Genomic DNA, 19,232 nt, shown 5'->3' on the forward strand with positions numbered 1-19,232 from the left:
TCTGTTATTATGCAGCTGATGGTCTCTATGTCAGCCCCCATTTTCAGCTATTACACAGCTATGTCTGTGCATTAGCCACAAATGGGTTTCTAATTACATTCTTACTTTAGCTTTGCTCGTCCACTGTCTGCGGTGACTTGCAATAACAGCAAATGACACTGGTGTTTGGCCCTCTGCTGATGTTTTCTTTCATAGAGTACTCTGTTGTGCACTTTCTGAGATGTGCCTTCAACGTAAATGACATTCATTGTTGAAGTGTGCTAGAATATTGGTGTGCAATTCCATTCACGTCTCTGACCTTTCCATGTGTAGCCATGCGTGACTCTGGAATTGTTCACCTGCAGAATTGGTTGATTGCAATTGATTTTGCTCCCATTATTATTTTATGGGAGTCACACTATCTGTCTATGTCTTTGTCTGTCTCCATCCACCTGTCATACTCATATGATAATCTAATGCAAGATAAACTAAGTGCTTCAAATACACTTAAGAGTTTTTAAAACTTTTTGTTTTGTTTAGTTTAAATTGGATGTTGAATGTGGACTCTGCCTTTTGGATTCCGTGTTATCTTTCTTTCCCAGGACAGGTCGGTTTGATCCAGTGCATTTGGCTTGGAGTCAGATGTGCATTGAAGTGTATGGACGAGACAGATATCACTGTAGCTGTTGTTTCAAGGACAATGCCACCCTTTGATGTCAGTCCCAGAAGTGCACCAGTCTCAGAAGTCCACCTGTCTGCCAGCCATCCAGATGAGCTTAGCATGTCTAAAGACACAACCTAGCCTGTCTTCTCCAAAACACAGACTAGTTTTGAAATCAAGTTGATCTGAGCTGCCTGTGCTGGTTTGACCCTCTTGAGGTGATATTTTTACGGTGTTAAAAAAGTTCAGGGAAGGAACATGGAGGGAACTGTAGACACAAGACTGATCCTCTGTTTCATTTGCCCTCTGAACCCTGCTTTTCTTTTCTTTTATTTTCCCTTGGAAGCAGGCCTGTCTGTTTGTCATGCAGAACGCTATGACATTTTAGAGGCATCTCTGATCAATGGGGAAATGTTCTGTCTTTAATTCAGCTTGTCAAAGAAAACAATCACTTCAAAGTGATTTGCCAAGCTTTTTCATCTTCAAATTTGTTAGATTTTCAATTTCTTTGTCAGATGGGTCAATTTAAATGGATTGTTCACCCCAAAATGAAAACTCTGTCATCTTTTACTCACTCCTAAACTGTTCAGAATTGTCATTTGTGGATGAATTATTACATTTATCAATGATTGTATGTAAATAACTAAAATTAGCAATGCTACTAACTTAACTACATTTTTAGTGCCACTTCAGTAGGTTTTCCAGTAACAAAATACTTTGAACAAATACTAATATAGTGTGACAAAACATGTAGGCTAAAATGTTCATTCTATCATCCATATAAAGCATTGAGAAATCCATTTCATTTTAGTGAATCAGTTCTTGGCAAACTATTCCTTTAACACTTTGCACCTATAAAGTGCTGCCTTTGCTGTTGTGGTTTGAGGTAAACTTGCAGATCTAATAAGGCCGGTATGTTCAGATTTATTATTCTTATTAGTAAAACACACGGAATTGGCAAGCCCATGAATTTGAGCGAATCTGCAGTCTCATCAAAACACCAGCTGCAGCCACAACTGGGGATTTGTGTGTGTTTTCCTATCTTAGTTACTAATTTGTCATTTTGCTGAAGCTTTTATCCAGAGCAACATGCAGTACACTTATTTGATGCACAAGCTCCTTGTTTAAAGGGAACAGTGCATAGTTCACAGCTCAAACCTTGTGAATGTGAACCTATATCCTTATAGTTACCATTACAGATCAGATTTTAACCAATTAGATTATACTTCCTAAGCTATAGCTCTCTGCTTTTAATTTCCTAGTTTATTTGAACGTATCTAAATGTCCAACGTGATCTCATGAGAAAACGTGTGTATTTTTACGTAAATTGTGGTTCTACCACACGTACATTTACTTACGTTTTCATACACACAAAAACGTACAACACTGACGTATTTATAGCACTAAAACGTAAAAATACTTACGTATTAACAGTAAAATCATGTAAGGTAAAGTGTTAATGTATATGAATTCCCATGTATTAATATTAAAATCGTGGCTTTAATGATTTAACGATGTTTTTAACCATTTTGTAATATTTAGTTTGTTTGCTGTGAGACACAGAAGGCGTTTTCTCCTGCAGCGGCTGACGATACAACCATAAGATACACCAAGGCACAACATAAATTCACAAATCACATCCATTTTATTTGTTCGCTGTACTCCAAATCTTTAGAATCCATATGTTTGTAAGGAACAGATCCAAATTCAGCCCTTTATCCATCGATCTTCATCTTCATTCTCAGCAACAGCTACCGTCACAGTCAAAGCTCGCGCTCGTTATGATTCAAATTTGAAAGTAGCGCCACCCTCGAGAAGCGTTACGACATGGTTTACGGCACTGATATCGAACGCTCATTGGTTCTCACCTGCTTCGTCACAGATTGCGACATGCCGTGTTTCAGTGGATTGACATTTGAAATGAGTGTCGAGCCTTCACGGAGAGAAGCCGGATTTATCATATTTTCATGGATTAATAAGTTAAATTCTGCTCTGTACCCTATAAAAAAGCTATTACCGCCAGAGAGGACTGTGACTGGAACTCATCATAATTTGAACTACTTTTTGTACCACTTTTGACATTTTCGCAAAAAAAAAAAAAAAAAAAATTATTGTGATTATGCTTGTTTGTATGTCATTCTTTTATTTATAACAGTAGGTAGTTTAAAGAAATGGTTATGGGTAGGTTTAGGGGTAGGTGTAGGATTAGTGGATCAAAATATCGTTTTAATGTTATATTTTTACTAAAATTGTCATTTTCCTACGCATTTCTGTTCTTTATGTTTTATTCTTTAAACATTATGTATAAAATGGGTAGGTTTAGGTTCGGGATGGGGTTTAGGTATCTTACATTTATCTACAAAACGATAAAATGGAAATTATACATATATCTTTATGACATGAAAGATTCGTAAATATTTTACGTTTTTTCGCTGTAAAAACGTAAGTATTTTCACGTTTTAGTGCCATAATTACGTCAATATTGTACGTTTTAGAACCTTTCTAAACGTAAAAAAATGTACGTTTTGTGTCTTTGAAAGTTACGTATTAAGTATTAACAATGAGACCAGGCTGAAATGCCACATGCAAACTGATTGAATACCGGAAGGAGTATTCAATGCATTTTCTGTTTACTTTCATTGTGATTTTTGATCTGAAAGTAGAAGAGTGCAAAATATAATATTACAGACATTATCCAGTTGCTAACCTAATAACGCAATACTCTACAAGAATGAATAATCAACGCTGTGTAAAATTGTAATTACAATTAAGTATTTTAATTTATACTGTGTGTTTGTGTGTGTTTCAGGTATACCTGACGTTACAGGGACAAAATGCCCTCACAAAGATGGCAATATCCGAAATCCTTGTCCTTGTGGGGACATAATTTTTTGGTCTCCATGAGGAAAACAAGAAGTTTTCTGTGCGCAAACATCTGAAGTGCGCGCACAGAAAGCACGCAAATAGCCTATTAGATCGAGATCTCTTACATGTCTTCTTACACTTGAACAGACAAATTCACACAAAAATGTCAAAATGACATCTGCAAGTATCCTTTTGAAACATAGTTAGTTATGTCTTAAGTGAATGTAAACAGTTGAGGAAGAAATCAAGTGTGTAACAGTATTTTGGATACTTGCAGCTCTGACAGCAGCCTAACAAAAACTACTGCTGACTTTGTCCTCAATGTTAATCTAACAACAAAAGACAAAAAGAAAATAACTCACTGCTCTTGACTGGTTGACCACTGCTGGAGCAGATCTAAATATTCACTGTACTATTAAATAAAAGATAAAATATTATAGAGCAATAACATGGCAATAATATAAACAGTGAAAGTACAGTAGCTCCTACAATAACAGGCTTAATTAGGCATGCATATATATATATATATATATATATATATTACCATTTTTTTGTTAGCAGAACATCATCTAAACATCTAAATACATATTCATTTGCATACATATGCACAGAGTAAATAGTGTTATATTAAAACTGTGGGTGGACTCTGCGATATAGAGGCTATAAATCACTGTTAAATTCAGAAGACAGGCATTAAGCAAAAGTCAACTGTAAGTGAAGAAGTGTGTTTGGCAGCTATTGCTCTCCCTGGCATTGAGTGCTGGCTAAATGCGTTTGTTTCGATGGAGGTGGTTCTTTCTGGTGGGGCTCTGCAGGGACTCTGTAAAGTGTTGGTGGGTCAGCAGAGACCTCTCCAGACACCCACTACCCTTTTCTGACGCCTACCTTAACCATGTGGGTATCTCTCCAAAGGCATACCGAAACACAAGATTAGTTCTGAGACCTTCAACTCAAATGAAAAAAAGAAAGAAAACCATCAAACAAAAAGCTTTTTCTATCAAAGTATTCTAAAGTAATTTTAAAGATCACATAATTCTGTATTTATTTATTTTTTTCTGACCCAGCACCAAATGGAAAAGTTTGGCGAACTCTGTTTTTTTGGGGTTTTTTTGGAAAAAGTTTTAAAGTATTTTAAAAGCACATGCTTTGAAAGCATGTAACCTTTTGCAGCCATTTTATAATTGCACACACAACCCGTTTGGAGGCCATGGACTCCCTTTTTATATTCCTAAGGTTGCTCACAGCACAAAGCTCACTTTGATGAATGATTTTGAAATGGCGTCACTGTAGGCCATAACTCTCCACCAGTGTCACGAGGACCACAGCGACTGCATATGCTGCACAATTTCATATACACCATTTGTTAAAAGCAAGGCTGCTCTCTCTCTCCCGGAATAGATTTTAGTGGGTGTGTGGGGCCAGGTGAGGAAGTGGTGAGAGATGCTGAATAGAACGTTTTTTTTTTTTTTTTAATTATTATTATTTTATGTGCTTTAGGATTCAAGGCCTTGGATTTTTTCAAAGGTGTTTGCCTTTTACAATAAAATATCTAAACATCATTAAACAAGATAAATTAATTTAAGAAGAAAATTACATCAACTTCTGAGACTTATTTATAGGTGTATGAAATTAAGTTTTGTTATATTGAAGCATAACACAAGAAAAAATTGTCATTCACATAGAACACATTTTCCTATTCAATTACACTACTTTTCCATTGTTTTTTAATGTAAAGACACGCTGAACGTATGTGTTTGACCGTTGTGCTCAGGACCAATTTTTTTGCAGTCTCGTATTTGCAACAGCAAAAATGGGCCCATACAATTAATTTAATATATATTCTTTGAAAAATCTTAGTAAATTTAGTAAAAAAAATTTTTTAAAGACTTTTAACTAATTTAAAGACTTTTTGAGGATTCTTTAATATATTGCAATGTAAACATATTACTACTGCTTTAGTATTTCAGGGATTATTTTTTGAAGTGGTTTGGACTCCATCTGCCAGCAAACGTGAAGCCAAAAATAGCTAGCAACGATCAAAACGTACTGTAGATACTTGCCTTTTTTCCGTTCAGCCCTTCTCCTTTTAATCACTTAAGGCACAGAAAATTTATTACAACTTTCACAAGAAGGGGAAGGAATTTCCCCGTGACAGATGGTGAATGACGTAGCCTGCTGTCTACATCAGTGGAAGCTGGGGTAATGATGGGATCCAGTTCTGTCTGAAACTACTGAAGGTATCATGGTTTTCTTCTTTTAACATATGGAGTGATATGTGCTAGTGACATATACTTTAGATGACTGTAAAGGTGTGTAATTATTCTGATGTTAAAGTGCATTAGATTAATGTGCAGTGCCAACTATAAGTAAACCATTCATAGGTTGATTTCCTGAAGTTTTTTAAACACTGCAGCTCTGTGGCGCTTTCAGAACATGTGTTTGAAATATTTGACATATCAGCTTCTGGCTCAGCCAATGGAGTGTTTTAGGAAACCTGTTTGGAAACGCTAATAATTTTAGCATTTAGGTTTAGTGCAGTGGCACAGAAATCATACTCTTCACCTTTAAGGGACCATGACATCTCAATAAATAAGATATCAAGACCTGACATGTGAATATAAATATGCACAGTATACTGTTCAAAAGCTTGGTGTCGATACGATTTTTAAAATGTTTTTGAAAGAAGTCTTGTGCTCACAAGGCTGCATTTATTTGATCAAAAACAGTAAAAACTGTTATATTTTGTAATATTAGTACAATTTAAAATTCATTTTCTATTTGAATATATTTTAAAATGTAATTTATTCTTGTGATGGCAAAGCTGGTTATAATGAAATACTGATATAATGAAATACTGTTTTAATTTGAAATGATACTTTTATGTTTATAAGATTTATATTTTGCAAGATGCTTTTGGCCTATAGAATGGTTTAGTTATAACATTCACCAGCAGGGGTTGAACCATGCAAACCTGTTTAACATCTAACCTGACAGATATAAATACTATAGGTAAAAGTACTCAAATGACAGCTCATGTTACCACTGTATTGCTGTTGTATTAGTTTGAACGTAGCACCCAAAAAAGAACCCAAAGCTACAAGACCAGATTGGATAGATATTAATATAGATTTCAAATACAAAATAGATGAAATACAGAAGACTCAACTGAAGAATTCACATCAATGAGCATTCACTCTTGTAGCATGTTTCTGTATTGTTGATAAAAGGACTGACTCCATCTCTATGGTAATGAGGCTGAAATAGACATCCCATTAAAGAGTGTGATCACATAACGTGGTGTTATCGCCGGCAGTCCAAACGTCCACTGACGTTCACACGTACACTCTGTATTGAACACACACACACACATACAGCCAAATGTTCTAGTAGTTCATCACAAAAGCACCAGACTGCTTAATAGACCTCCATACCAGCCTGTGGGTCATAACTGATAAGTGCTAGAGAAAAAGTCGACAGAAAGTAGCGTCTGTGACTGCGGTCACAGAAAGGGAACGGCACACAACCTTTCCAGGACTGCTGTAGGATTAACTCTGCTAGTGATAGAAAGGCTGCCAGAGTTCCTTGCTGGGCTGTGACCGCCATTTTGGACAGCGGTCAAGGGCAAGCGGCGTATCGGCCAAAAGACCTCTGCCCTGTGCCAGCGAGCGATAGAGTTCTCTCGCAGGGATACCGGATAGCAGCTCGGAGACCCAACCGCTAGAGCGTGGCACGTCAAGGTTATCTAACAGCTGACGTCGGCAACCTATTTTTTGCTTGCCGAGGTTCCTTTATGTATTGTGCATCGCAATGAGTACATTAAAGGAATAGTTCACTCAAAAATGAAATTTATTCCATGATTTACTCACCCTCAAGCCATCCTAGGTGTATATGACTACCTTCTTTCAGATGAACACAACTGGAATTATATTAAAAAATATCCTGGCTTTTCCAAGCTTTATAATGGTAGTGAATGGCCCAAAAAAGCGCATCCATCCATCCATCCATCCATCCATCCATCATAAAAGTAATCCACATGGCTCCAGGGGGTTAATAAAGGCCTTCTGAAGTGAAGCGATGGGTTTTGTAAGAAAAAAATCCATATTTAAAACTTCATGAACTGTTATAACTGACTTCCAGCAACGGTTGTATGCAAGTCGAGTTCCGGTGGAAGAGTGACCTCTTACCCAAAGCATGACATATTGACGAACACGGAAGTGCAGAGGATAGAGCAAAACAAAACACCAGTCACAAATTAGAAGTCTAACATGAGAATTTTTTAAGAGAAATGTCGAAGGATTTCAGTATAAGAGGAGCTTGAGTTTGTTGTCCAACCCTATTTGTTTGAACTGCGAGAGGCGTCTGCTCTCACCTAAGCTTACGCTACTCCTACATCCTATGTCATGCGTCGGGTCAGAGGTCACTCTTCCACCAGAACTCGACTTGCGTCCTGCCATTACTGGAAGCCAGTGATAATAGTTTATAAAGTTTCAAATATGGATATTTTTCTTACAAAAACTCATCGCTTCGTTTCAGAAGGCCTTTTTTTTAAACCCCTGGAGCCGTATGGATAACTTTTATGATGGATGGATGTACTTTTTTGGGCGTCAAAATCTCAAGCGCCATTCACTTCCATTATAAAGCTCTGAAGAGCCAGGATATTTTTTTAATATAACTCCTATTGTGTTCGTCTGAAACTACATAGTCATATACACCTTGGATGGCTTAAGGTTGAGTAAATCATGGTATAATTTTCATTTTTGGGTGAACTATCCCTTTAAGGGTGTAAGGAGTTAACTTTCACTCATTAGTTTGAGATTTTATTTAGAGCCTGTTCAATTCTCAAGAGACATCATGAGTTTATTGTGTCTGGATCTATTTCTATACATGAATATTCCTAAATTAGGTCAGACGTCTTCATTCATGGAGCTAAAAAAATCTTAAAACAAGGACATTTTAAAGTTTTTGTCATGCCGGCAGACATATAATAATCTTCACTGAGGAGCTCTGGGATACTGTGTGTGATAATTTTTCCCTTGGCCAGGGCTGTTTTATGGCTGAGATTAACCTCACAATGGTATCATGACACTGGATTAATATTAGGCCGACTGCAGGAGGAAAGTAACATTTGAGGAGAGAGCTTTGAAAGCTGCCTGTAATGAATCAAGGAAATGAAATGTCAAACAGGTTTTAATGGGGCCATTTGGACAACGTTGACCCAGATCAGTAGGTAGTAAATCATCCCCCCACCCCCCCCCCCCCCCACCCCCATTTTCCCCATTTTTTTTTTTTTTTTATGTTAGAAGAGGCAATAATGACTGTGTGTGCATCAGGAAAAGAATTAGCTTTTTTTTTTTTTTTTTTTACAGGTTCTTATAAAATATTGATTTAGTACTGATAATCAAATTTCAGTTTATAAGTAGATATGGGGAAATGTTTAACAACGCTGTAACATTGCCATGACGAACGTGAGGATGAGGAGAAGCATGACGTCAGTAGTTCATGACGATAATGATGATTACTAATGAGAGAGACCTTTCTAATGGTCTACTAAAATCAATAACTACACGGGACAAAACTAGATCATTGATCATCTGACTAGAACATAGATAGATAGATAGATAGATAGATAGATAGATAGATAGATAGATAGATCAGCATAGCTAGTCCCCCAAATGTTGTTTTGAATGCTGATTTTGTGTAATTTTCCAGTTAAAATCCTCAAAACAAGATAAATTATCTTGAGAAGCAAGACTTCATAAGATATTAAAGTCCCCCTGTGGTGAAAATCAAGTTTTTAATGTTGTTTATGTCTATCTGGTGTTTTTAACATGCATTAAGACAAACCATGTGCAAATTTATAAGTCAACACCATTGCTGAGTATTTTCTCTTTAAAACTGCAGTAAACCAAAGACAATCTCAAACCCGTGGTTTGAAATCGCTGGTGCTTCTGACGTCACAAACTACCTTGTAACCAATCACGTCAACATGCCAGCGGACTTTAGCATATCATTAACTGACCGTGCAAGGGATATGAAAAATCGTGTAGATTTAGCAATATGGCGGGTGTATGATGCATATTACGATGTTATGATGAACTATATGCCTTTCTCCACTGACGTTCTGAGTTGTTCAAAGCGTTTCTAAGGATACTGACTGTAAGAAGGCGGCTGTCTGACTTGTGAATGTGAACATGGTTTGTGTAATATTAGCAACACATTATTAGCGGTTTGATAACAGTCAAGCAAAACGCTAATCATATTAATTACCGTTATGTGTCCGACGTTGTAAAAAAGCCACCATTGTGCAGCGTTTACCTCAGTAAGTTGACCAAGTGGATCTCGTCTGAGCTTGTGCGAGTGAGTGGAGGCGGGGCTAATTATCATATTGATAGATCCGTGTATATTAAATGAGGCAAGGGTGTAGAGTTACATTCAAGCTATTTTAAGTAATTAAGATTTTTTTTCATGGGAAAAAAACGTTTAAATATTTTGGTGATCAAAGATGAGTTTTAAGGGATAAAATTATTGACTACAGGTTGACTTTAAGATTTGTTTTTAGAGTATGTATATTTAATGCGAGTGAATTTTGTCTTGCTACACTGGCAGATTTTTTAACTTGTTTAAAATAAACAAGTTAAAAAATTAATTTATCTTGTTCTAAGGATTTTTAGACTTCTTTTTTTTTTTACAGGAAAACAAGTAAAAAAAAGACTAATTAAAACTCATCAAGAAGACATTTCTAGCAGTGCAGCATGGGATTTTGCCCACCCACAACACCAGCATGGAAGAATTAACTGTGTAACTGGCACCAGACTAGCGTTGACTGGGATAAACCAGTCTAAGCTAACTAATCTTGGTGTTTTCAGCAGGATCATCATTAGGCCAAGATGGAATCTATGTAATGACTCATGAAGAACCTTTACATTCAGAGAACCTTTCCAATGCATAAAAGGTTCTTTATAATGGAAGAAGGTTCTTTAGATTAAAAACGTTCTACACACTAAGAAAAATATGGTTCTTTTAATAGCTGTTCACGAAACATTTTTTGGGGAACTAAAGATGGTTCTTCTATGGCATCGCTGCAAAAAAAAAAAAAAAAAGTGTAGATTTTTAGTTTAAGAATTAAAGGAATTTATATTTTGCAGAAATGCAGTTTTTTTCAACTGCTTACACACATTTTCAAAATTTTGCCTCTTGTTTTCAAAACATTACATACAAATCCAAGAATTGCACACCCAAAATGCAAAATGCCTCACAACTCTTGTAAAAAAAAAAAGCAAACATTTGTCTTGCGTTGCAAGTACCTTTGCCATAATATTCTATTTTTGGATATAGCATATACACACAGTTATTCAAAACCTAAAGGTCTTCTTTCATGAGCTTCTATGTACATTTCTGTACAAGATTGAAAGTAATTAGCAGAGAGATGTTGAAAAATTCACGGTAAACATGAAAGCAAGATTGAAACCAAACTATTTTTTTTTACCGTAAGCATTTGTGGTTGTGAATACAGTATTACACAGTACAAAAGAAAAGAAATACATTAGCCATGTGTAGTTGGACAGAAACAATGGTTGTGTGTATTTGAAATCTATATTAATATCTATCCAATCTGGTCTTGAAAAAGGAAATCAAAATTGTTGCATAGAGAATTATGTGTTGTGTTTTGCAAAAAGTGTTTTATGAAGTGTAATGCTGAGAATTAGTGTATGGCTTTGCAGATTTGGTGTTTGAGTGTCAGGTTTCAGAAATTGTGTGACAAGTAAGAATTCTGTGTGTAAGCAGCTAAAAAAAAAAAAAACTGCAAATAAAGGAATTTGCTTTTAGAAGTTTAGAGAAACCTGCAAAAAAAAAAAATAAAAGCCTTGCTAATGAAGATCATTTCACTTCCAGTTTTTGCGCTTTGCTGTGTCTAACTGGCAAAGACCTTTTGGAGCCACATGGCATCGTGTAGGTCCATAGGCCGGTCCAAAGTCATGACTCATCCATTTATAACACACATGAATGGCTTCAGCTTGACCAGATATCTAACCCGCAGTCATTCTGGGGACAGAGCCCATCTGTGCTGTGTCTGTGTGTGTATATTATATGAATGTGTGTGCAAATGTGACACTGCATGTGACTTGGCAATTAAAGGACATTGATTGTTTATTTTTGTGTGCTGACAAGGTGTCTACATGGCATCATTTGCACATGAGCAGATCACAATGTCAATTTGATGCATGCATTGGTGCATTGTGTGTGTGTGTGTGTGTGTGTGTGTGTGTGTGTCATGATGGCAGGTGTTTTCTCTGTGTGGAACTGAAAGGGCCATTGCACACATGTAGTCCCTGCAGCTCAGAGCCAGAAACCTACAGCCGGAGAGCCTGCCCATGTGTCTTACCATGTGGTCATCTGCTGACCCGAAAGAGACATGGATTGAGATAGTGAAAGAGAGAAAGAAAAGGAGAGAGCGCTGTGTTCCGCTCAAAGGTTTAAGGTCAGGCACGATTCACAGCAATACTGTTTCTTACGCTGTATACAGGAGGAACAGGAGAACATATTGCATCCTGTCCTGGAGAGCCATTAAAACAGGTGTGAAAGTGTATGAGGAATTACAGTCTGTGGATGTGTATGTATGTTTACTGTAGACCAGTGTTTTTCAAACTTACTGATGCCAACTACCCCCAAATATGATAATATCCTTGTGAGAGACCCCCCTTCCTAGAATATACAGGCAGTTCTATATACCATTTGGTATACTATTTCATACTTGCCAATTTAAAATATAATATTCATATATATAATTTTTGCTCATACAGAATAAATGTTTCTTTCTCATTATAACTATAGGCACATTTGTTTTTTATCTCTTACTGTTAAAAACAATGATAATCAATATAATAAGATCATTACAATTTCGCATTTTTAAATATCAGAATGAAAAAAATAATGTTATGTATTAAGTAATAATTTAAAATTCAGTAAATGTTAACATTTCTCATCTTAAGTGTTCTGCTGACCTCAGTTGGAAAACACATGATCTAAGGCAAAATTACAATATAACAAAATTTGGCCAAGCATCCCTTTGAGGATGTTTCATAAATAGAGTTCATTGGTCCTTCTAGACTTTATTGCTCCTCCTCTGCCTGATTTCCCTCCCTTCGCTCACCTTAGAGGCTCACATTACAATTAAAATCTTGATGACTGTCAGATTAGTCCATGAGTCTGGCTCTAAGAGCTCCTAAAAGCCTTATAATCAATTTAATGTTTGTCTGATTCTGGCCGAAATGCCGGATCTAGCATCTAACCTCCTTCCTCCCAGCGGAGGGATCGGCCCTTGGCCCAATCTCAGCTGATGTATTGATTTCAGCACATTGCATTTACCGTCCTCCTCATTACATGGTTAAAAATCATGCCGGCTGAGCGTAAGTGATCAGTCGTTTATAGGTCATCACATAAATCAATAGGCGTCAGCTCTGGTGCTGCACAGAGCTGAGCTTCCTGACGTCACAGGCTTTGTTTTCCCCTAGCCTAGAAAGATACACAGGAATATATAGAGACAAACTTCATTATCATTGATGCGCATGGTTACTCTGGTCATTTAAAGGTTTGGCTTTTAGTTCATGACTGTTAGCTTTTAGGTCATCTGTATGGTAGTGCAAGGGCTCAAACAAGGTTTTGACTTATTTTTGTCCAATAAAATGCTCTGAATAGAATGAATAAGTAAATTGAGTCCCTCCCTCAACACCACTTGCAACTGACATGCAAATTTATTGGCTATTTAACAATAAGGGGCGAGCGTTTTGATATGCCCTCCCAACAAAGGACAGAAGGTTTTTTTTTTTTGTTTTTTTTTATGGAAAACATGACATAAGTAATAGCTTGTTTTCACGTGATTAATTTGTTCCATCGTTAATGTAAATCTAATTAACCCCTGTGACAGCCGTGATGTGGAATTACAGCACAGTTTTGCACAGCCATCAATTCAATAGAACTCAATTTAGTTAATTTCAGTTGACTTGAAGTTGCTTTGTGCTTCTGATTAGGGACATTTGATTAGATTAAGCATTTTCACGACCTACGTTAATGTGTGACCCTTTGTCAGAGCTGCCTGCCAGACCCCCGCAGGAGGTGCAAGAGTGCTGGCGCTAGTGTGAAGGTGATCTGATTCAGGTCCGAACGCTTCAGCGCATGCAGTTGTTAAAATTGGATTCAGCCAGGCAGCTCCTGCATATTAATGACAACAGGTGTTAATTTACCACAAATGTGAGCATCCCAATTAATCATGAAAATTATATATATACAGTGAGGCCTGAGAGCACATTGAAATATGTGATCGTCTTCATTTAAACCTGGAAATAAACTTTAAAAATGAAAGCACAGACAGGCATGTCGAGCTTATTAACAACGCTGACCAACTCTATTCAGGACTCTCTTTCCACTTCACCAAGCTGCTTTAGCCAGAGAGATGCAAAGAGAGGGAGGAAGGGAGGAAAGTGGAAGGAAATACTGCACAAGTGTATGTGCAAGTGAGTGGTACTGAGCAAAAGATCTGGAAGAAAAGAAGACAGAGCAAATGTGTGTGAAATTCAGCAGGAAAGTGAGATGAGTAAGTGTGAGAGCGTGTGTGTGGATAAGGGTAGACTCCCATTCTGGTTGCATTCTGGCTGATGCTGCAGGGATGCCCATGAGATTTCTCTCACATAACCATGATTAGTCTTACATCCGTGAGCTTTAGTGCCGAACTCTCTCGCCACATGCTGACCTGCTGCCTCTAAATCTCTTACTGAGCCAGACAGGCCCATTATTTCACTTCAGCCTGAGCTTTATTATCTAATGCCGGTCAGAACCATGTGTGGGGGGCCCGTCAAAACGTCTGCTGGCAAATGGAGATTGCCTGTTCCGTGATTTACAGGATCAATCAACAGTGGAGACTGCAAGCACACAAAAAAACCCACATGCAGCAGTTTTGCACTGGGCCAATATAGTAATGCATGTATGGCTGCATCCAAAGGATGCAATAAAAGCTTTAGAGCAAATACATACAACCACTTCAATTTATTTAGTATTCCAAGATGCTGCAAGTGATTGGTTTTCCTTTCCTGCAACCATTTGCACAGTAAATTGTGATTGGCCTGGTTCTCCTTGCATATATTTAAATGCTTTTTTGATTTTTCTTTGTAGCATAGCTGTTAATATATGTATATATATATATATATATATTGCAAAAAAATCTGAAATAGTATTTTCTTGTAAAACTTACTCCAGTAATCTTTTGGAGTACAACTTTAGTTTTATTTACAACTTTGAAAAATAATTTTCACAATATGTACATTTCTGTGACGTAATGTAGCAATCTTACTATGTTTGAACGTTTGCATAATGGCCGCCTACTGGCCGCCTTGGCACGCCCTTAACCCTTTGAACGCATAACTCAGGTCTTTATCGACCCGGAACGTCATTCACTACCCTCCCCCTCATTCATTTTTTAATGTTAGACATTAACCTTCTTAGCATTCCTCAATCTATTCATTATTAACAATATAATAACATTATAAACAATATAATAAAACAATTATAAAATAATGTTTTCTAATTATTATTATTATTTATTTTTTTATTTATTTATTTTTTAATGTACTCATTTCACTCATAATTACTGCAGGCATAAAACAAAAGAATACACAAGTATCATCAGTAAAACTTGCAATGCCTCAGCGATTTACTGCAGAGCAAGTATTGTACGCAATCAAACATTAGTGTCACTCTTGTGTCATGGATCTGGTGAGGATACTGTCAGCGATCAAAATATTGTAATATAATAACATTTACAGCTGCTCATAAAGCCTTGGGACCGGAAACCAGATTGCGTTACATTTCCGACACGCTCTCTAAGCAGTTGACCAGTCGCAACAGATTGGGCCAGTTGACCAATCAGAGCAGACTGGACATTTCAGAAAGGTGGGCTTTAAAGAAACAGGAGCTAAAACAGAGCATTTCTGGCAGAGGGTGAAAAGAGGTGCTGCAGCAATGTACAGTAAGAGAAAAATAATGTGTTTTTCAAACATTAAATCATGTAAATATATTCTAGAAGACCCCAAAAATAAAATGACGAACTTGTAAATGAGCATAATATGCGAACCAGCAATTTATAGCTGATTCTTGTGTGCAGCCAACTGAAAACAAGAAGCACCATGAGTGTCATCATCATTTGCACAGAACCGAAGCCTGAAACTAAGCTTATCTAAAACTTATTCTCTTGCTGCCTTGCAAGTACTGGTAATTCCTGAAGGACATGCAAATCTAGTTATAGGCGACTTCAAATCTTTAAAACATAATAATCCAAAAACATCTGAAGCCAGGATCAATTTATCTTAGACACGCACTACTACACTTAGAAAAGGATATGAGAGGATGAGAGAGGAAAGTTGAGAGTAAACAAGAAGCCGGGGACCACTTTTTCTTCTCAGGGGTGAAATCCCTTTCCGTACAGCTCAGTGGATTTCACTCATTTTTTGTATCGACGAAGCAAGTGGACTAGGGCAGGACCCTCATGGGCTGCTTTACCCAGCAGCTGGTTAATGAAACAGGTCGTACGCCACCTTTTTATAGCACATCCATGCTAATCAACCGCCGCAGTCCTGCTCTCCTGACATCCCTCGGGACTGGACTGTCAATCTCAGTCTTGATGGGACTAAGTGCTTTGACGAGCGGAAGTCCGCACAGAGTGAGATGGATAAAATCCTCATTATGAATGCAAAGGAGATTAATGAACCACATTAAGATGCAGTTCTGTTTGGACATTTAATGCCAATATTTATGGAATTATTATCTTTTTGATTAGGCTATGCAGAGCACATTGTCAATAGTTTTGATTCTAGTGTGTCTGGATATAAAATGTCTTGCAAGAATAATTGAAATGGAAATAATAATAATGAGCAAAAAGATTAATCAAAAAAGTTATAGTAAATAGAGAAAAACATCTAAATTGGCCTCCAGCTAGAAAACAAACCCCTTTATCAAGAAAACAACAGGCAGTGTGCGGGTGCTGCGGCAGATTCTGAAATGCGCAAAGACACACAACCTCTATCTGTGATGATATTGATCTGCCCAACAGATCAACTGCTTTCTATCCCATCACAATATTATTCTAAACTTCATTTTTTTAAAGCTAGGCTATGTAGACTGAGATTGGTAGCCTGCTACAAAGGAAAAAGCAACACTTGGTTCACTTTCTATGTGCATGCAAATAAAGAGCAAGAGAATGGTAATATATAAGAAGATTAAATATACTGCTATGTAAGCATACTGCATGAGTGTATATATAGTTTCGGTAAAACTAAACTGCTCTATTCTGTGTGTGTGTGTGTGTGTGAGTCTGTGAGTGTGTTTCATGTTTGGAGAAACAGGACAATCTGAAACTTACCTCCCAACGCTTGCTTCATAACAAAATTCATGATGATGGCTTTTTATTCCTGCCTTCTTCAACCAAATATTACATTCAGGTTAAGCTTTTCAAGTAGTTCCTTGTCGCCAGATCTACAATGTGAAACAGACAATTACTTAATAGCAAAAACTGTTTGTATAAAGAGCTATTCATTGTAAAAAGAAGTGGGTGTGAGCAGTTCTTTCCCTAAGGAAAAAATAAATGTTGATTAGTGTAGCTCAATATATAATGTAATATAGCGATTTTCTCATAATAAACAATGTGTTTGAATTGATTAAAACCAATTATTTTGGTGTTATACATGAATCCATTTTTAGGTTATATGACAAAACGTTACTAAAAACTGTAATAATAATGACTACATGGCATACACAATACTATCCAGTCGATCAATTCACAAGATGCGACAAATGAAGGACAGTAAAGGTCAATATACCTCGCATACAGTTCACACAAAGTGCAGAGTTGTAAAATTACCACGGGCTACCATTAGTAGCTTATCGGTGCCTGCATGTAACTTAACCTTCACTAGGAAAAATAGCGTAAATGACAAGCTCTGAGACAAGCATACATCGTGTGCATTTGAAGTAAATCTGCAGGGAGCGTTTGTTCTTCTCGTGGGGAATGGCAACATTGCATTGCAACCTGAATATCAAATAACATTTGAGGAAAAGCCGTCTTGTAATGATAATTTCTCATTGTTAGAGTTTAAGACTGTAAATCCTAGAATGTAAATTTAAAAAATATTATAATCCAACGCATGGCCCATTCCCTTAATCTGTGTGTAAACTTTCCCTCATCCATCCGAATCAAACCCACACGCTTATAGTCCGAATGCACCGAAACGTTGGCTGATGAATGAGTCCGGATAAATCTCGTACGTTACTGTGCTCCAGGTATCTTCTTACGCTTATAAATGCGTTAAAATAACCCGCTATAGTATTTACTCTAGTTCCCGATACGTGCCGAAAACAAAATCACTTCCTCGTTCATTGAAGCTGATTTCAGCACCATTGCTGGCGGACAGCTCCCGCTCCATCCCACATAGAGCAAAAGCCAAACGCTCGCGTTCCACATTCACACACACACACACACAAAGGTCATAATTACCTGCACGGGCGATTTCAAATGTTTCAAGAAGCTGATTAACTCCTCAGAAATGAAAGTTGAGCAGTAATGATACAGCGAGTCTTTAACTGCTCGTTCCTAACATCTCTGGTTTCTAGGCAAAAGAAGGACGTCCTTGTTTCTCTTGCTCAGAGAGGCAGTGTGAGTGTCTATGAGGGGAACTGCAGCTGCCGCTGATAAAGGCACTCACTGAATCACATGGAGAGCTCCCATCTGAAGCGTCCCATGTTCTGAGCGATCAATTTTTAACGACTGTGGTTGTCGTGGGTATGTGTCCTGCTGTGTGTTCCCGTTATTTGCTTGTGCAATCTCAACGCTATTCCAGCTGGGGTGAGCTTATTTAAAGCACCTTGCCTTACGATGCAAAGATCTCATACAAATGGGACATGCATGGAAGGTTACGTATATATAGAGAGGTTGTGGTGCAGTGCTTTTAGTGTTACAGTATGATTGAACGATTAAGCCGCCGGGTGCTCGGCCTCACCTCGATTCGTCCTTGAAGCTGTTTGATGCGATTCACTATGCGTTTCCCTGACCAAGCATGATTTAAGAAAGTGTGGCCGATATGTTTACACCGTGAGCGTTTTGAGTGCTGGTAAAGTGGTATGTGCTTCTGGTTTCAATTAGCAGGTTGTGTTGAGTGCAATTACAGAATATTTAGTGAAACCATCTGGACTGGATGCATTAAAGCAGTAGGAAGGTGCTGCTACTGCCTGTGTCATTTGCAAGATATTCCCAGTTACTTAGTTCATTTAGGTCTATAATACCTGAATATATGTATATATATTAAAAGTAAAAGTAAAGTTGTATATTGCAGCAGAATTTACAGTGCACGCAGTAGTGATATATCATCTTTTACAATTTGACCGTCCTCTCTGCCCTTCTGCACTGCAATATTTTATTTAGCTTTGTATTCAAACCCACTGATTTGTAGTGATGCCAGAATATATATATATATATATATATATAGTGTCGTATAAGTTGTTGGATTTACAGTGGGTACGGAAAGTATTCAGACCCCCTTAAATTTTTCATTCTTTGTTATATTGCAGCCATTTGCTAAAATCATTTAAGTTCATTTTTTTCCTCATTAATGTACACACAGCACCCCATATTGACAGAAAAACACAGAATTGTTGACATTTTTGCAGATTTATTAAAAAAGAAAAA

The 19,232-nt window shown here is 37.2% G+C and overlaps 1 protein-coding gene across 2 annotated transcripts in view; it reads right to left on the bottom strand.

Moving 5' to 3' along the window:
- LOC127494082 (complexin-1) overlaps window positions 1–18,309 on the bottom strand; it is a 60,242-nt gene extending 41,933 nt beyond the window's left edge. The window contains exons 1-2 of one of the 2 annotated variants that reach the window (XM_051859676.1): window positions 18,045–18,309; window positions 16,914–17,026 (exon numbers count right to left, since the gene is read on the bottom strand). In XM_051859676.1, the coding sequence (XP_051715636.1) occupies window positions 16,914–16,944 (31 nt within the window). In that variant the 5' untranslated portion in view covers window positions 16,945–17,026; window positions 18,045–18,309. Of the gene's footprint in view, window positions 1–16,913; window positions 17,027–17,753; window positions 17,777–18,044 lie in introns of those variants that run through there. The other variant, XM_051859677.1, reaches the window with a different exon arrangement.
- Window positions 18,310–19,232: the final 923 nt, after the last annotated feature.

This window comes from Ctenopharyngodon idella, chromosome 14, assembly GCF_019924925.1.
Source record: "Ctenopharyngodon idella isolate HZGC_01 chromosome 14, HZGC01, whole genome shotgun sequence".
Taxonomy (NCBI): Eukaryota; Metazoa; Chordata; class Actinopteri; order Cypriniformes; family Xenocyprididae; genus Ctenopharyngodon; species Ctenopharyngodon idella.